Raw genomic sequence first — 20283 nt, forward strand, 5'->3', positions numbered from 1 at the left:
TATATACTTGGAAAAATAAAAATGAAAATTTAATTTAATTGAATATTGCCTAAAATGATCAAACTACCCGAATTATTGCCTACCCCAAAAATGTATACCGAGACCTTTCAAAATGAAATTGAAGAAACCCAAATAGTAAAGACATATGCCTCTCACATAGAGTTAAGGACTAAAGAAAGGTCTTCTTGTGCTAACAACTAGTCGGTAACAACTCTGACATTGCAACTGCCATTTTACTATTTTGAAATTAAATACTTCTTACAGTGCAACCATACGTAACCGAAAAAAGTAATACAAATTACCTTACGATATAACGCATTCCACAGCACACCAGCGAGATTTCATTTTAAATATTGAAAATGGGCCTTCATGACGATTAGCGCCGATGAAACAAAAGAAGCTTCACCTTCCGGACTATCTGGGTTTATTTATTTATTTATTTATTTTTCATCTTCTTTATTTAGCAGTTATAATTACTTTTGTTTGTTTTTGTTTAACGTCCTATGGACAGCCAGGGTCATTTAAGGACGTGCCAGGTTTTGGATGTGCAGGAAAGCCGGAGTACACGGTGAAAAACCACCGGCCTACGGTCAGTATCTGGCAACTGCCCCACGTAGGTTTCGAACTCGCAACCCAGAGGTGGAGGGCTAGTGATAAAGTGTCGGTACACCTTAACCACTCGGCCACCGCGGCCCCTACTATTACATCAAGGGGCTACAAGTAAATATGTATATCAGTGACATAACCCGGATTTGACTTAGATTTGTAAGGCGGGGTGTAATCGAATTAGCAGCAGACGCTTTACCTCTCAGAACACATGGTCCAAATTTACTTGTCATCTACTTTTTCACAGTCTCATACCTTCTTTTCCTATTTTGCTCTCGGTTTATTGATTTCGACTTAGAATTACGGCTACGTTATTATGTCGGTATTCTGGTATGTACATATGTCAAAGTACATACATGTAATTAAAACTATGACGATAGTCCATGTAGATATTCACAAAATATTAACGGTTGCTATCTGATTGCATAACACACTTTAGTTCCTTGCTGTTTGTTATATAAGTTATTTAAGTTTTTAAAATATTGTCCTCAGTATGTGATGAATTGGTTTTAAGGAACAAAGGGCCAAAACAATCCCTCCAACGGACTCGATTCTAGGTTTTCCTCTTAATCTCCCAAATGTCGTCCTAACTGTCCTGATCTTTGCGTCAATACTCATGCACCAAGCCTGTTTTGTCTACCCATTTTACGCTTTTAAAGTACCATGATAATATGTCTTTAAATCCTGTCCCCAGACAAAACCTCCGGTGCTGACTTAAAAGATAATGGTTTCATTTCAAGACGTTTCTGCGCGGTGCCGTATAAATTTTAAATGAAGTTCTACATATACCGAAAGGCATTAGTCGGAAATCTTACATCCATTACATTTATCTATGAGATGTACGTTCTGACTGAAATTTACATTAAAAAAAAATTTGAAATATCGCGGCAGATTTTCTAAATCCAGGAAGGAAATCAGTTTATAGTGAAGTCTCAGCATGTCATTAGATTTAAATATCATTTGGTGGAAATGTTTTGCCAAAACACGTCAATGTATTTATGTAAGTTACATATAGAGTTACTACATGCATGGGAAATGACACGGCGTAGGGAAATAGCTTTAAAACATGAATGAATCACAAAATACCATCCATGTATATATCTATACTAAAAACTGTTAATGTGTGAATCACAAAATACCATCCATGTATATATCTATACTAAAATTGTAACTGTGTGAATCAAAATGTCAACGTTTTTATAAAATAGAATTAGCAAACAAAATGTTTCCAGATCCTTTTGCAATTTATGATCTGTTATTTTGTATATTTGTATGCAATGTCTATGAATTGAATAAAATACTGTTTAAACTAAACAAAATCATTCACTACATTTATAAGCGTCTATACGTCATCATGATTAAATAAACATCTCATTTCTCTAGTCCATGAGAATTAAAATCGGCGGGAGAAAACCCCCCAGAAAATCGCATTTTCAGTTTAATAAATCTTGGTTGTATTCAAGTTAATTGACATCATTGTCTAACGCTATCGTTGAAACAAAATGAGATGTTGTTTGTTTTTAATTATTTTCAATAATTAGGTCACATCACAGCTGGAACGGCAGTCATCCGGAGGCCATTTTCTATACGGAATGAACGCAATCCCTGTTGAACTACATGTACATTTCATTTATTATATTTTATTAAAATACGAGAACTTTGTCCCCATAACCCGTTTTTTAATTCTGTTTAACTACAGTTATTTTGTTTATGTAGTAAAACAGATTATTTCAGCATTAACATGTGTTCTCAAGGTCAATATCGACACGCTGTGTGCAGTGTGTGTGCAATTTCAGATGTTCGAAATCATCCGTGCGTTTTAGAACATGTTTAAAGAAAGCACAAACCTACAAACCTGATAGTCGTATATAACGAACCATGTGAAGATGTGAGTTCCCTCATTAATTTTTTTAAGTGACATTATCATAAAAAATATCTAAGTAGAGTTTGTTCTCTGTAATTCACCTTCGAGATGGTGTCTTTGATACCAAAACACGCGGTCTGATTTTGGCCAGGGATATCCCATTGTGTACACAGCGGTGACCGTAATTTATACTACGTTCATCAAAGATGGATGCAGGCGAAATCGGTGAGTTTCGGTTTTTTACCGAATTTGCTAGTTTATGACAACATTGAAAGTTTCTGAGGCGAGCCGTAGGAAGATTTTAACATGCTGTTTCGAAATATCATATTATATATTCTTGACAATAACCCATTTTCAGGTAAGAAGCGTTGGAAACATATCTCCGACATGACAGTAATATACAACGTGTTTTGAAACCGGCTCACCGTAATATGTTTCGTGGATGACCGTAATACTAGAGGAAGAGTTTTGTTACTGAAGTATGAAATCGTGGTCAATCATTCATACTCACTACTTATATTTAAGTCATTACATTTTCTGTTCTTAAAGCAAATATGGCGGCCACATCAGACTTGCTTAGTATCATTTCTCGTCACCTTTTCATGCATTTCAAACCTTATGGAATAAAAACAATGTACATGATAATGATGAGATATTTTAAAACGTTCCGTTATTGTTTCACTTTACAACGTGCAACAATTTGTTTATTTACTATGATGTAAGTGCTAATAGAATATTTTACATGTAGGCGACATGAACGCATGTAAACATTGAAGCTTTTATTCGTTCATATTGTTTATATTTCTTTGAATCACTGATCAAATTTCAGTTTCGTGTTTTTTTCGAATTTTGTATTTTTTGTGTTTGTTTATTCATACTGGAAAATTACCATTTGGTTTTGTTACGTTCTTTTGCAGTTAACAAATGATACATACAGCTATAGTATGTGTGACATTCAGTATATATATTTATTGCATTTTTGCCAGTGAAATATAGAAAATCAAACTAATAAAACTTATATTTTCACTGCAGCGATAAGCAGTGAAAATATAAGTTTTGCAGTGAAAATATAAGTTTTGCAGTGAAAATGTAAGTTTTCCGTTTTTGACCAATCAGAGCGGACCTTTGTATTCACCTCGTTGAAACTTGACGATTTTTCCATTCAAAGCGGAGATACAGTTTAGATAAATTTGACACTATATTAATTTTCCGATTTTTAAAAATTTTGTTTTTAAGTTTATGAAATGCAATAAAAAGATAATTGAATAGTTTCCCGTTTAATATAACATATATTTAACTCGTATGACAGAATATTTCGATATTTTTCACTCGTGCTTCGCATTCGTGAAAAGATTAATATCCTGTCATACTCGTGAAATATAAGTTATATTAAACGGGAAACCATTCAATATCCTCTGTATATATATGTCCTCTCAATTATGCACAGTAGTGAAATTATACTATACATTATAAATATATAGGCTATTAGGCATGTATAATAAAGAAAAGATCACAATGACAACGTTTTACCAGACATTTCAATTGTAGTTTGATTCTATTTGAATTACCTGAGTAATTAATATGTGAAAGTAATGGTATTAGTATTTATAGTAATGTATGTATCATTAAGCAACTATTGTATTTATAGCGGATCGCTGTAATATAAGAAATCTTTAGTAAGCGTTGTGCTCTAAATGTATGTTTAATCAGTGTCAGTGTATAGTATGTATGTTATATCGATTGTTATTTTGTTACAGGGTTATACATGTACCCTGGTACATTCTCGAATAAATGACAGAGACCTCACCCAGAGTGTACGTTATTTGTATACAAACATGCAACTCTACTACATGTAGATTGCATATAAATCTAGTCCCGGGTTCCTCTGGCCCTTACACCAGACGTTCTTACATACAATGTATCAATGTTTTGCTGTTATCCGAGTTTCCTTTTACCCGAACACCGAACCTCAACATTCTTTCGGATAATTGTCTGGAGTTGCCCTAGCTTGGTCCGTCCCTGACACCAACTGTTAGACATAAGGACATATTTGTGGTGTTAGTCCAAGTCCTGGAGCCTAAACAGGCATCCGTCTGTTAGAATACCCAATTCTTATGTCAGGGTCTTTCTGATACATGTAGCTTACTCATCATGGTTAATAAAACTTACGATGACGTCACATATCAATTGGTTACTATTTAATATTGTTATTATTTTGGAATGTTTTATGTTTGATTGTGCAACAGTGAACCAATAACAAATATGCCAGTATTATGATTTACTTATTCATGAAATTACTTACCTGGAACAAATGAGTAAATTATTGATTTTGTTTTCTGTTGTAACTTTAGAGTGTAAACTGTTTCCTGAATGAATATACTGCAAGTGTGCATTTCTATGTTGTTTCAATTGTATCAATATTTACTTGTATCGTATCTTCTCATGTTACGTAAACTGTGTAGTCACCAGCTACTATTATAATATTATTTTTCAAGACTTGATATAGTGCCTTATTACATAGCCGAGGTATCAATTATAAATTCAACGAACCAAATAACAATCGATGTGCAACATAAACGAAGGTATTGCATGTACAATGTATATGTTTATCATTTTACAGAAATACACGGAATTGAAGGTTCTTTCTTGGCATATTACGGTCATCCTTACTGTCATCCTTACGGTCATCCTTTTAAATTACTACGGTCATCATAGTTTGATATTACTGTCATCTCGGAGATATTTTCCCAACGCTTCTTACCTGAAAATAGGTTATTATCAAGAATATATTATATGATATTTCCAAACAGCATGTTAAAATCTTCCTACGACTCGCCTCAGAAACTTTCAATGTTATCATAAACTAGCAAATTATGTAAAAAAAAACCGAAACTCACCGATTTCGCCTGCATCCATCTTTGATGACCGTAGTATATATTACGGTCACCACTGTGTACACAGTGGATATTGGTATAGCATCAACAACAAGTCATCGGGGCCAATTACAGCGATCCAACAGTCATTGTACAAAGTACACAAATCAAAAGCTTGCTGATTGAATTTGAGCATCAATAATTGTTTTTTTTTTTTTTTTTTTTGTTGTCAATTTTGAGGCTTTGCAGTTTCTGATAGACTATTTCTTTATGTTAACCTAAAGATATTACTGTAACACAGTTTTAAAAATATTTTCACGTCGGGTTGTTGCGGAGTGTATACACATTGTAGAGTTGTAAATGCTTCCCCATAACCACCCCGAGGTTGTTTTTTTCCCCATTATTTTCGTTCATGCAACACTTTAGGTTATATGAAGACGGTGTCACTGTTATGGAGCCATTTGGGAGGGTTTTATAGCGGAAGCACACTGAAATGCTATACCTGGTCATGATAATATTTCACCCTACAAAGCCACACAATAGAGATGCTTGACTACGCCATCCATACTGTCTATTTTAATGTCGAAAACAATAGAGAATATCAACATAAAACAATATCGTCATTCTTTATCAAAATTAAGAGAAACATAGCATATCATAATATTTGTATTAGGACCCTTGGACATGTACAAGGCGTTCTGGAAGGGTAAGCGTCGTCTGTGTATCTAGGTCAAATCCAGGGTTAAGTCATTGGTTTGGTTTGTTTGTTTTTGTTTAACGTCCTATTAACAGCCAGGGTCATTTAAGGACGTGCCATGTTTTGGAGGTGGAGGAAAGCCGGAGTACCCGAAGAAAAAACCACCGGTCAGTACCTGGCAACTGCCCCACGTAGGTTTCGAACTCGCAACCCAGTGGTGGAGGGCTAGTGTTAAAGTGTCGGGACACCTTAACCACTCGGCCACCGCGGCCCCTCATTAAGTCATAGTCTCAAAATGAAACCTAGATCGGTGACAATGGAACCACCAGAGAAATCAACAACCATCGAACATGTCTGATATCAAATCGCAAAAGGAAAAAGAATAATTCTAAACAGGATCACTATGTCGACTATAAGCATTGCCATGGAGTCAGTCGGCCAGACAACTTTTAACTTGGTTTGCTGGTTAGTGCTTTTTAAACTCGCAAAAGTTAAGCTCCATTCGAGATCCCTTTTAAATGTGACAATTTATGACCATATTATCTCAAGATGTCAATCAGTCACCGACATGCCCTAAATGGGATGAGGCCTAGCATTGTAGTACAAGCAGTGACAGTCATACAGAAGGATTCACACACTAGCTTTGTTTGGTTTACCAAGGGTTTGATTTCAATATCGACGACGGACTTTAACTGTTGACATTAATTGAATTCAGCCCAAGCTTAAATCTCGTTTTCGTCATATCTGACAGAAATTCTTTTTGACAGATTGGAAAATTGTGTTAAAATTAGAGGACAAATAAAAAAAAACCTGTGTAATAAACAACTATATGGCGTTAAGTGTCTAAATGTAGAAAAACATAACATTTTTGATATGTTCCTTGATTATTTAAACCAGTAAATGCATGCTTAAATAATTGTTAGTAATATGCGTATCAGCCGAATTAGATGCGTTGACAAGTATTTATTTAGCTGCATTTAAACACATGATTGTTTATAAGGACAATCTGGACAAGGTAGCCGTCATCAAGTATGGCTGAAACATATGCCTTTTGTAGGGTGTTCCGTTCGGGCCAAATTTCCAATATCGCTCCTTCGCTCTTTCGACTTAAACGCGAAGGAGCGAAGGAGCGAAAACACGATGACGAAGGAGCGAAAACACGATGGCGAAGGAGCGATGGAACTTCGCTCCTTCGCCATCGTGTTTTCGCTTCTTCGCGTTTAGGTCGAAGGAGCGAAAGAGCGATATTGGAAATTTGGCCCTAACGGAACACCATACTTTTGTTTGGATTAAACCTCATTGTATCCGAGGTGTCTGGATTCAAAAGTCAAATTAAAAAAAAAAAGACAGATCGGTTCAATCCAGACCTCTAATTAATCAAACATTAATATTACGTGTAGATATTAGCCTTTGGATACGGTCCCTGATGACTCAAAAAACTTACAACACGGGGTTTCGAGAGATGCAGGCAAATAACGACTGAGAGAAAAAAATTATCATGATTAAATTGGAAAATATATTTCCTTGTTTACGATAAGAAGACGGTGTTCTTTGCTTGTTTTCAGTTGGAGCCATTGTCATTTTCATTTTTAGGATACAATTTAACCCAGATTTTACTAGATTTGCCCAGCGGGTGAAGCGGAGGACGCTTCTGCTTACGGAACACTTGCTTTTATTATCCATGTATTCATGTGTTACTCTCCATTTATCAATCTTGACTTCTTTTCTGGTCGATATTCTCTGTTTCTGCGGGGGCCACGGTGGCCGAGTGGTTAAGGTGTACCGACACTTTATCACTAGCCCTCCACCACTGGGTTGCGAGTTCGAAACCTACGTTGAACAGTTGCCAGGTACTGACCGTAGGCCGGTGGTTTTTCTCCGGGTACTCCGGTTTTCCTCCACCTCCAAAACCTGGCACGTCCTTAAATGACCCTGGCTGTTAATAGGACGTTAAACAAAAACAAACCAAATCTCTGTTTCTGCACATTCACTGTCGAGAAGCCGGTATCCGACGCCGTCATTAAAACGGTCCCGATATTTTGTCGACGTACAAGCTCCGCTACGGTGTTCACATGATGAAGCCAGACTTGGTGCATTTTTGCGTTGACTGAGAATCTTAATGAAGAAATAGAAAAAAAGAGCTTCTTATACATCTTCCCTGTTACCAGCATACCTGTTGGTGACAAATGATGACTGTTATCTGCCTCCTCCTTTGCGGGATCTGTGTTTGTTTTCATTCCTTCTTCTTTTGTGGAGAAATTGGCTGTCCCAATGAAGAGGCCTGCTGTATCTTATAGCGGGTTTATCGTGTATGGTGACTATGACTTAAAGGGCCATTCCTTCGCTCGGACATCAGAAACGTGCAAAATGTCTATTGATAAAATCTATGTCCGAATGAGGATTATACTAATTTTTGTGCTTACTAGTAATGAAAGTGACACCAAAATGAACAGAAAAATGACGTTTCACACACACAAATACCGTCAGCTTTTGCGGTAAATAGTGATATTTCGGGTCGAATTGAGAGTTTTTATGATGTTAGACTTGGAGCACTTTGGTTTCCTTTGAGAGTGAAACTGTCGTATCAATTTAAAGGTTATAACTTTAACGATTTGAAAAAAATACATACCTCCCATTAAGTTTCATTATGGCGATGCACACTTTTATCAAACGAAGGAGCATCTCTTCTTCTGAATCGGGGATCCCCCCCTCCCCCCTGTCTTTTGCTTAAGAAACGCTGAGGAAACCCATTTTATCTGCTGCGACACTTCAACACTTAAGATCTTCAAAAAAAAAGAAAAAAAATCTTTACAGATATATAAGGTTTCAGTCCTTTCAATCATGTTTTTTGAGAGATAGAGACTTATCAATCTCTAATTATGATGTCTATGTGTTTGATGACATATACTTACTACGATATTCTGTCAGTTCGTCCGCTCGAAACCATTGTACATGCGCAATAATATTGACGCAATCAAATGACATTTTGCGAGAGTGAGGTCATGTCATTTAAGCCGTATTAATCAACTGTGTCGGAAATGGCACTGGAACATGCCATGAAAGATGAGACAATTGTTCGTCAAAATTCGGACAAGCCTCTCCCACAACTCTTACAATTTTTCGGCCTAGCCGTATAATATTCTTTTGCCCCGAATATGACGCCACAGGTGGCGTTACTGGTCAAGATGAAGTATGTGATTGGTCAATGTAGCGGTAAATGCAAAATGCAGATATGCAGTTAAAAACGAAACAAAGTTAAGAATGCAAGCTGAATAAGTGGATGTATCTTTTCAAATGAAACATTGATAAAATTACATACCTGATTCAAATGCAGTCTTATTATCACCAAAAAAGATTCAAACTGATATAATTATGTTATCCTGTTGAAACGCATTAGTTCGTTAATGTATTTCACCGGCAGTTTTACATTACAACCACCAGCATTAAAACTATGCCGTTTATCTTTTTTAAAGATATTTCTTGTTTTTATGTGTATATAGTATAAATAAATAGGCAAGGAAAAAAATAAAGAGGGAAATAAGAAGTTAACAATGAAGCTGTAAAAAATAATTGTTGATACTGATATTTTGTATGGTCAATTATGAAAGTGTTGCTATGGTAATACTACTGTTATTCCATCTTGTTACTGTTTGATTATTTAAGCTTGTATTATTACGTACACTGGACAGGTAATTAAATAATTGAATATTAGTTGGCGTAAATTAACAGCGAGCATATGGAACGTTAAACTTCGGTTAAACTCGCTGAATTTTTCCGTCTAGACTTAAGTTCGTAACTACAGCACCTTAGTACGGCAGTTGAAATCACAAAGATTTTTACACATATGGCATTCTCCGTTACAACTGTATTTAATACTGAACAGGCTAGGCTAAGAAGGATAACTCCCAAAAACAACGGTACAAGATGAAATATAATGAGAATGATGAAATTGTGAAAATTAACCGGTGTCTAATTTTTATTTCAAAGTCTTTTTGCGGGTCTGGTGGCGAGGTTGTCCAACAATCTATTTTTACATTCTGTATTGCTTTTGCTTATAGATATATCTTAAGTACTGTAACCAAATTGAGTATTGGGAGTTACACTAGCGGGTGTGCTAATTGTTGCAACATTCTGTTGTTGTGTTAACAGATTGAAAGACATTTACATTGAGTAATTTTGCCCAATACTTAACAACACTGAAATCGAGAGCGACAATGATGTGATTCAGGATGTGTAATGATCCTAAGTGACGTCACCGGTCGCGAACGGCCATTCCCGATTTGGGAAGAAGAGAGAAGACGGAAGTATTTTTTGATCAATTATTCATGAACACGTATTAATTCTATTTATATCGTACGAAAAAAAAAGAAAAAAAAGAGAAAAGAAACATGTGTTGCTCTCATTTCACATTGAGTAATTTTGCCCAATACTCAACAACACTGAAATCGAGAGCGACAATGATGTTACTCAGGATATGTAATAATTCCTGGTTATATGGGAAAATTGATTTCTTTCCATGGAGCTATATAAGTCTTAGTTTCGTATTTGTGAGTGATCTATGCGTATTTCTTTGAGATTTGCTGTATGTCTCATATAGTCTCACGATATTTGTATATTACATTTCGTTTAAAGATTTTTTTTTTAAATTTTACCCAAGAATAATTTAATTTTGTATGAAACGCGCATTTTCATTGGCTGAAATAATTTTGTTATACCTCCATAACAAAATTTTTGACGTTGCGAAATGTAACGTCATTTTTGATTGGCTGATGACGTTGCGTAGTAATTTATCACAGAAAAGAGTTCGCCAAAGAAAGTGAAATATCTTGGTGTGTATAAGACGAAATTAAATTATAAGAATTAACATTAATTATTTTTTTCTGTTATACAGTCATAACATAAAAAAAACTGGAGTGTACTCTCTTCATTAACCGCTTCGCGGTTTATTTAGAGTACACTCCAGTTTTTTCTGTTATGACAGTATAACAGAAAAAATAATTGATGTTAATCCTTAATTAACATATTGCTTTTAAGTATCCCGTATTTTCAAAGAAATATGCATGCAAATCATAATTTTATTCTTAAGAGATTGACAATATTGGACATAAGACTTTGTTTACCCGAGAATATCTTCATTTTCCGTTGATACAGCCGATGTTTTCCTGGCGACCCCCCTTTGAGGTTAAGGTGTATCTCTTTATAGAAATCTGTATTTCATGAAACAGATGACGATGTTTTCCTGATAATCATCCTGCTTTCTCCGGGAGTTACGTCTGTAGGTTTGCCGAGATACCAAAATAAATTGACCATTAAAAAAAAAAAAAAAAACAAACAAAAAACAAGAGGCCCAGAGGGCCTGCATCGCTCACCTGGTTTATTTGAGCAAACATCAAATAAATACGGAAGCCGAATAGGACCAATGAAAAAAAAAAACTTAGTTGGTATCATTAAAAAATAAATAAAAAATATCGTATATACGAGTTTCTTTCTCGTATATACGAGATTATTTCTCGTATATACGAGTTTCTTTCTCGTATATACGAGTTTCTTTCTCAGTTATTTTTTTTCATTGGTCCTATTCGGCTTCCGTAAATAAATGATTATGTTCCATTTGCTAATAGCTTTTTTTGTTGATCTATGATTATGTTGGTGAGATCTCAACTGCTTCAAAGATATAACCCAGAAATAAAGTCGAGAATCCTCATGATTGTTTTTATAGAAATTTTAAGTCCCTTGGGGTGGGGAACCCTGGGCCTATTTTTACATCAGGATTGTATTGTCTCTTGATGCCCAGCAAGACTATATATGGTTATGGGGTGGGGATCTGAATTGTTTCAAAGATAAAACAAAAGAAATAAGTCTTCAGGGGTAGGGAAAGACCCAAGGCCCCGGGGATAGTGTGGGGTGGGGAAAGACCCAAGGCCCCGGGGATAGTGTGGGGGTGGATGGAGGAGGGGGGGGGGGGGGGGGGTCAGTCCCATTATTTGTATAAATTTGAATCCCAGCCTCCTGGGGTTGCTACCACTGAAATAGCAATGTCATTCATTGCTTAGTTCCAGAGAAGAAGTCATTCATATAGATATTGCCATATTGACCCCTTTTGGCCACTTGTACACTTTTGAATCCATAAGGGCCAATAAAGATGCTATCAATCAAATATGAGTGATGTACATAACTTAGTTTCAGAGAAGTCGTTTATACACTTTCAGACCCGCCCCTCAGTCCCCTGGGGTCAGCTGGACCGTGTATAGTGTTTTGATTGATAGCCATCGCTTACTTCAAGACAACTAATTGTTTATAGCAATTTAGCCAAATTGTCCCCTTTTGGTTCTGTCCCTCAGGCCCCTTGGGGATCAGTTCCAATATCTCTACAACTTTGAATCCCTACCCCATGAGGATGCTGCCAGTCAAATATGAGTGATATCAATTACTTATAGTTCGAGAGTCGTTTTTTTATCAATTAAGCCGAATTTTCCCTTTTAGTGTTTAAGTGTAATATTAGTGTTATCCATTGCTTAGTTTCAGAGAAGTAGTCGTTTATATCAATTTTAGCTAAATTGACTCCTTTTGGCCCTGCCCCTGAGGCCCCCGGGGGTCAGATCCATCATATGTACAATTTTGAACCCCCACCCCATCACAATGCTATCAGACAAATATGAGTGATATCCATTTCTTATGTCCAGAGAAGAAGTCGTGTACAGTGGAACTTCGTTAACTCGAACTCGGATAACTCGAATACCCCGCTTAACTCGAAGTACCCTCGCCGGTCCCGGCCGAATTCTCTCTTTATCTTAGTAAAAAAAACTCGGATAATTCGAATTCGGATAACTCGAAAAACTCGGATAATACGAAGTAAAAATTTGGTCCCAATAATAAAAATCCTACTTGAAATGTTCGAATAACTCGAAGTATAATTTTCGTCGATCGGTGGCAAACGCCGACATTTTTTAAGAGCTAAATTCCGTTTGTAATACTGAACATATCGGCACTACTAACCTACATGCTATTATAAGTGTTTCATAAATTCATAAAAGAAATTGTCGGTTGAATCTTATAACAACAAGTCTTGGTGATAAAAAGTACTGCTTTACTTACATCAGGTAATTTCCCAAGGCGGTCGCCGATATCAGTACACACGATAGTCAACAACTCATCTACCCGTTCGCTCAAGCGGAACTAATCTCTGACACACCGGTAGATCTACCCGGCTGATGTTTTTACAGGTGTAGAAATGACACAGTCACCGGCGCCTATTAAATCTTTAAACTGCTGAAACAATAGCGTAATTACTGCCGAGGTGTTCAGAGTACAACTGTAACGGTCAGTGCTGTCTATTAAATCGGATAAAATGCCAACTCGGTTACAGTAACATTTTATACGCACATGCGCAGCCCAACTTCCGGTGCTAATACACATGGAAATGGCGTGGTTATCAATAAAAAGTAAGTAGGCCGATCAAACAGTATTTTATATATGTCCAATAAAAGGTAATGGTTCTGTTACGTTTTGTATGCAATCTGTGTTAAACTTAAACGGTTATTTGTTTTGACATTAATAACTTGTTATTTTGTCGAATTCCGTTTTATCGTTTACCTTTTGCAAACATGACTTGCACATCAGATCGTTATTGAAGTGACTAAGTGAAAGAAATTTTATCGTGACTGTATATCGGCAAAACTACACCAAATTACAAGTGACATAACGAAACATTACATATATATTTACATGTATTGACCAGTCTTCACACTAAACTGATGAGCGACAAAGCGAAGTTATAATGATTATATAATGTTGACAAATATTGACCAAACTTTTCACCAAAAACGATAACTCGCTTAATTCGAACACTCGGATAACTCGAAGTTTTTTCGTGGTCCCGTCGACTTCGAGTTAACGAAGTTCCACTGTATATCAATGTAGCCAATCTGACCCCTTTTGGCCCCGCCCTCTGACCCCCAGGGGTCAGCTCCACCATTTGTACAATTTTTTATTCCCACCCCACAATGATGCTACCAGTCAGATTTTGTTCAATTTCGATCAGCGGTTATGAAGAAGTCCTTCGTCGACCGACGGGCGACGGACGACGGATGCAGGACGCCACGGTATGGCATAAGCTCATCTTGGTCCTTTGGACCAGGTGAGCTAAAAATACGAAAACAAATATAATGTATAAATAACCCGGGTATTTAAAGACGATATACTCATGAAGATGGGATTTCTGACGAATTGTAACAGAAATACATATAGGACTTTGTGCCGACTGAGTTGAAATTAGTTGTTTTCTCTCGACCGTATTGATTTCTCGACAGTTTTATTCTCTTTGTTTTTCAGTCATTCGGGCAAGAATTTGCGACAATTAAACTAAACTACATAGAAACGAAAATAATATCGAAAACCATATAAATGAAATTTCAAATTATTCCATAAAAACAGTTTCTGATTGAGACATGTTTCAGAAAAACTAAACAGTCAAGGTTGTCTTCGAAATTACTTAATGGGATGGAGGATGGTCGGTCTATGGGAGATAACTCGAGTTTGCTTAGCCCAATGAGGTTGTAAACGACAAATCATAAATTTTTCGACGAAATAAAATAACACTAAAAATGACATTTTTTATTTTGATTTTAATGAAAATGCCTTACAAACAAGTAATTGAGGTGCAAATGACACGCAAATATCGACACTGAGATTGCATATAACTGAGATGTGTCAGCGAAAATAAGTTTTTTCCTCGTCCTAACAAAAAACGAGACCAATATCGCCAATGTGTACTTCCGGTTAAACAGGAAGGGAGCAAATTTTATCATTTATTTGCGTTGAAATATCCTGCAAATACCATTTAAATTCTTCTAACCCCAAAATAATGATTTTTTTTTCCCCCAAAACCTGAAAATTCTATAACTTATATTCAAAATGAAATACACAGTAAGCTTATTCATTTTCTTACGTGTTACTGTATCAAATATTTCTAAAGTTCTTGAAATTTGAAAAAAGAAATATTTTGAAATCTTTTAATTTCATTTTTTCCCCTTTCCCTTATATGTAATATGTTTAGCTAAACTATTGTTTAAAAACGAAATGTCATCCAATTCATTCTTTGCCCGATTTATATATAGATGTATTTTTAAAGATACGTATGTTTCTATGTTAAACTTGAGCAGAACTAAACGACTCTGTATACTTATCAAATCATTCCTGATATGATCTATGATTTACATGAAACAATCATTTTGACCAACTTAAGCGGAAACATTGCAGACGGCCATTATCTAACATTTAAGTGGTTAAGTAATGTTTACTATCAGTTATATATATATATACATGGTATAATGTATTCTTACATTCATGATAAAATTAATAAAAAGTTTGAAATATCACAATTAGAAGAGCCATATTCACTAAAATCACTAAGTAAAACAATTCTGTCGACAGCTTAACGCGCATTCCTTCATGGTACGTCATATCCGGTTTTGGAAATCACAGGTAATTTAAAATGGCTTTGATGCAATTTTTAGAAAAAAGGAAAAGGACAAAAATAACAAATTTGCGGCTGAAGTATTAGTTCCCCTTTAACATTATCTTATGACAAAACAAACGACATGACTTAATTAAGTTTTTCAAAGCGAACAAAAATACCCGGTCGAAAGAAATTCTATTAAACCCAAGAACCAAAATATTGGCACTTATCGGCCATACCGCTATAAAAAATACTCGGCCAATAAGAGATAGTTTAAGATATAATTCGCATAAAAGCAAGGGTTTTACTGTATGCACGATCAAGTATGAATTAAAGCGGTTCCGATATAACCAGATTTCCGGATAGATTACGATGAAGGAATACACAAAGGGCTCTCGTCGAAGGTTTAACAGAAACACACCCTCCTTACAGATTGCCCGTCGCCATGAAAACAGAGCATATGCTACGTCAGTAGTCAACAAAGGAAAATTGGAAGTAAAATGGAAGATCACCACCTATGTTTTTTACAATAAACTGACAGTTTGAGTATGTAGGCATAACATACTTGTCTACATGAGTACGTAGACCTATACTCGATCTGTAGCGTATAGACCATACTCATCCCGAAGAGGCCATATCAATCGGACGCTTACATACATGTCGGCCTAATGCTTTACATACATGTACATCAATGTCACTATGGCGCTTACATATAGCAGGTTATTTTTTTTAATCTGAACGTTTTTTGGACGACTTATCAGAAACCAGAGTTTGTTTGTTTGTTTTTGTTTAACGTCCTATTAACAGCCAGGGTCATTTAAGGACGTGCCAGGTTTTGGAGGTGGAGGAAAGCCGGAGTACCCGGAGAAAAGCCACCGGCCTACAGTCAGTACCTGGCAACTGCCCCACGTAGGTTTCGAACTCGCAACCCAGAGGTGGAGAGCTAGTGATAAAGTGTCGGGAACCAGAGTTATGTGTAACAGAATAAAAGGATTTGTAGTGGAAGCTGCCAATCAAGTTTTACACCAACTCTTTGGGGGAGAAGTCGATCTAATAACGTTTTTTTGGGGAAAAAAAGTCCCATTATGACGAGCTCTGAATTGAAAATGATGTTATGACGAGCATTACGGTAAATCCCCATGATGATGAAGTCCAAACTAACAGATCAATAATTACAAACTCTAACTGCAAACCCAGTTATGGCGATCCATATCAACTTAAAAGTGTACACTTCATCATAGCGGGAAATCACTTTTTTCTCAAAGTCCTTTTTCGTTCAATTATGTCGAACTATATGTATCTCAGTTAATTCGAATTCGAAAAAAATAAATTTAGATGAAATCGGTTAGTGTCACGTGTAGTATTTTTATGCCATTATTACGACATTACCTATACATAGATACATATGTGTCTCGTAATTAAGACTTATTTGTCTCGTGATTACGACTTAGAATAATGATGTAGTTTTCATAGAACGGTGTGTTGACCGTGGGACGTTTGTCAAAATTGCTATATCAAAATTTAATTAAGTCGTAATCATGATTTTTTTTTACTTTAGTCCCATTCTTTAAACAAGATGTACAATATCGTAAGACAATCGCAACATCTCGGGGAAATTTCCGGTAACACTCGGGAATTTCCGAGTGGTGCCGGAAATTTCCCGAGATGCTGCGATTGATCGTAAGACTGTCGGAGTTATCGCCCTTATAATGATGTTTCAGAGGCTGTGAATGAAACTGATGGGCAGAATACGTAATGTACATTCAATAATTTGTATCACGTGTAACTACATGACCATATATATTTCCTGATTCACGTGCAGGCATGTTTCTGTGTATATATAAATCGCTCCTGTCTAATTAACAAGCTCCAAAATCAATAAACAATATATTAATATATAATTAATATATAACAATAGTAACAAGTTTATAAACAACGCCCATGTAATGAAATTCTTCTAAGGCGCCCATATGAGCTGTTTACATGAAAAATAAAACAAGAAAAAATGTCTGGTTATTTTACAAGCAAAATAGATGATATATAATGAACGTGTGATGGAGTCTTAAACATACGTGAAACTGGTTTAAAAGTCTAAATGTGTTTAATTATGAGATAACACGCGCACACACATACTCCCGCTGTCAAATGTTCTCACTGATTTGCCGATAATAGGGCCAAATTCTAACCATACGCATCCATTCCTTTCCTCTGTCGATCTTTGAGGTGCAACCAACATGTTTAATGGGCAGTAATAAAACGAAAGGACGAGAAGAAAGGATAAATATCAATAATCGGATCGTCATTATAGAATTAACAGTATGTTTTAAAATACAAATTTTAAAATGTAAATTTATCCTACAAAAAGTGAGATAAACACTTATTTTTTTCAAAAAGAGTATATAATTTATGAGCTAGTTTTCTGTGCAAACGATCTGAAGACGATCATATTAAATCTATATACTATCGCTGTAGCTACCGGAAGTACTATAAAGAATTAGAAAAAAAAATATGTGAAGATGGATATATCAGACTTTCTACATCGTGACTTATTAAAAGTTTTGCCAATGGAAAATATTATATTAAAGAATCTGTGTAATCTTTTACGTCACATCCGGTTACAAACATTTACGTCATGCCTGGATGTGTAACCATCACGTGGTTACATCATATTATATTATACACAGATCATTATATCCGGTCTCGTTATGACAGCATGGTTGTTTACATCCTAGCCAATGGGTCAAAACTGTTTCCGATGACGTCACATCCGTTTATGTCACATTCGATTCCAAAAATCAAGTGATGTGCTCGTGGTCATATCCAGGGGCGGAGCACTCTAATGAACTAATAAAATCGAATTAAAGAAGGATGACGCGATGAATCGATCGCAGAATAGTTAAGGAGTCAAAATTGTTGAAACAGTATTAATACCCCCACACAGCTCATGAATATTCATCGTTCTGCATGAGTTACACACTCCGTATCACTCTAAGTTCTAACAGTCGTGAGATGCAATGTTACATCACTATTCTGGACAATCCCGTTCACTTCCTGAGCACGGGAGATCACGTGACCTATATATATATCACATAAGTAAAAAGGAACATTCCCGCCAATTTATCACGTGACCCTTGTCATATATTATGCACGTGACACACAATATTTCAATATTTTAGCAGTATTTATACACAAAGGCCATTGATAGTGCCGATCTGCACGTGAAGTGAATTGTCTATCCATAAACTATCTTCTATCGAAAGCGAGTGAGAAGTATGGCTAAGATAAGAAACGTCATTAGGGAGCGCACGTGAGTTTCTGATTTTAATGATATCCCTGCGTTGCATTTCCGTTTTTCACAGAAGCATATATTTCCGGTCCGAGGCCTGGACTCGGCTATACAAACGGCATTAATGTTCATGGTGATAGTTAGGTTGGAGGAACATGTCCGCTGGTATCGTACCACCCCTACAAATATAGATAATATATAATATATACCACCTGTATACATAACATAATCAATATACTCTCACTTCGTTATTTCGAAATCTGACAACTCGAAGATCCTGCTTAACTCAAACAAAATATTCAGTTTCGATTTAAAAAAAATAAAAATAAAAGATACACCGTTACTTTGAAATTTTTGGATACCTCGCCCCTTCCCGCACTCGTTAGATAATGAAGTTCGCCTTTATCATTATGCATATATTTCACATATAAATCAATATAAATTATCACAATTTTTTTTTAAATATTGTGAAACATTTTCTTCAGGTTGAGAAGCATGCATTTGAAAAGCCTTTAATTAATATAAGCTCTAAGCTTGTTTTCCCATCCCATAAAAATATTTGTATTTGTATTGACTATTTTGATTAATGAATAAATATTGTTTAAACTAAAAGCCTTTCGTTCATCCCGACCTTTATTGAGTTTTATGATTTACTTTTCCTGATGTGGGCGACAGAGCATAGTCACCGAAATCCAAATCATAGAATCTAGTACTGGCTGTGACATACGGAAGTCTATTTCTAAGTCTTTAAATGTAGCATACGATCAATAACCATAAAAAACATATACACCTTTGTTCGGCATAGCCGTATAATTTTCTTTTGGCCCCGGATATGACGCGAAAGGTAGCGTTACTGGTCAAGATGAAGTATGTGATTGGTCAATGTAGCGGTAAATGAAAAATGCAGATATGCAGTTAAAGACGAAACAAAATTAAGATTGAATGCAAGCTGAATAAGTGGATGTATCTTTTCAAATGACACATTAAAAATTATATTCCTGATTCAAACGCAGTGTTACAATCACTAAATATTATTCAAACTGATATACCTGATTTTGTTATCCGTGCTGAAATGCGATTATTAGTTAGTTCGCTAATTTATTTCACCCGCAGTTTTACATTATAACTACCATTATTAAAACTATGCCGTTTATCTTGTTTAAAGATATTTCTTGTTAGTATTAATTTGTGTAACCGGATGTACCCAAGTTTACGAGTCCACAACGTCGCGAGAACTATGGACTATGCCAATTAGCTTGCCAATATGTAAAAATATTGCAAAATAAAGTTATATGATATACAGGTAAATATTACCTATAAGTTGTAAGTATTACAACATTTGTAAATAGGTAAAAATATAAATTATTTGACAAAAAAAACATCTTAGAAAATATCGTGACAATTATTTTACTATGATTCAAACATTATTACCATACATCAAAGCAAATAGGATTGGATTCAAGTTATAACAAACATTATTAAAACCCTTTCCAAAATAAT

The 20283-nt window shown here is 35.6% G+C and overlaps 1 protein-coding gene across 1 annotated transcript in view; it reads right to left on the minus strand.

The window, feature by feature from the left end:
- Positions 1 to 14638: 14638 nt before the first annotated feature.
- LOC117322342 (protein quiver-like) overlaps positions 14639 to 20283 on the minus strand; it is a 102318-nt gene continuing 96673 nt past the window's right edge. Inside the window, exon 4 of the mRNA XM_033877204.1 lies at positions 14639 to 18962. Coding sequence (XP_033733095.1) covers positions 18748 to 18962 — 215 coding nt within the window. The 3' untranslated portion in view covers positions 14639 to 18747. The remainder of the gene's footprint in view (positions 18963 to 20283) is intronic.

Source organism: Pecten maximus, chromosome 2 (genome assembly GCF_902652985.1).
Source record: "Pecten maximus chromosome 2, xPecMax1.1, whole genome shotgun sequence".
Lineage (NCBI taxonomy): Eukaryota > Metazoa > Mollusca > Bivalvia > Pectinida > Pectinidae > Pecten > Pecten maximus.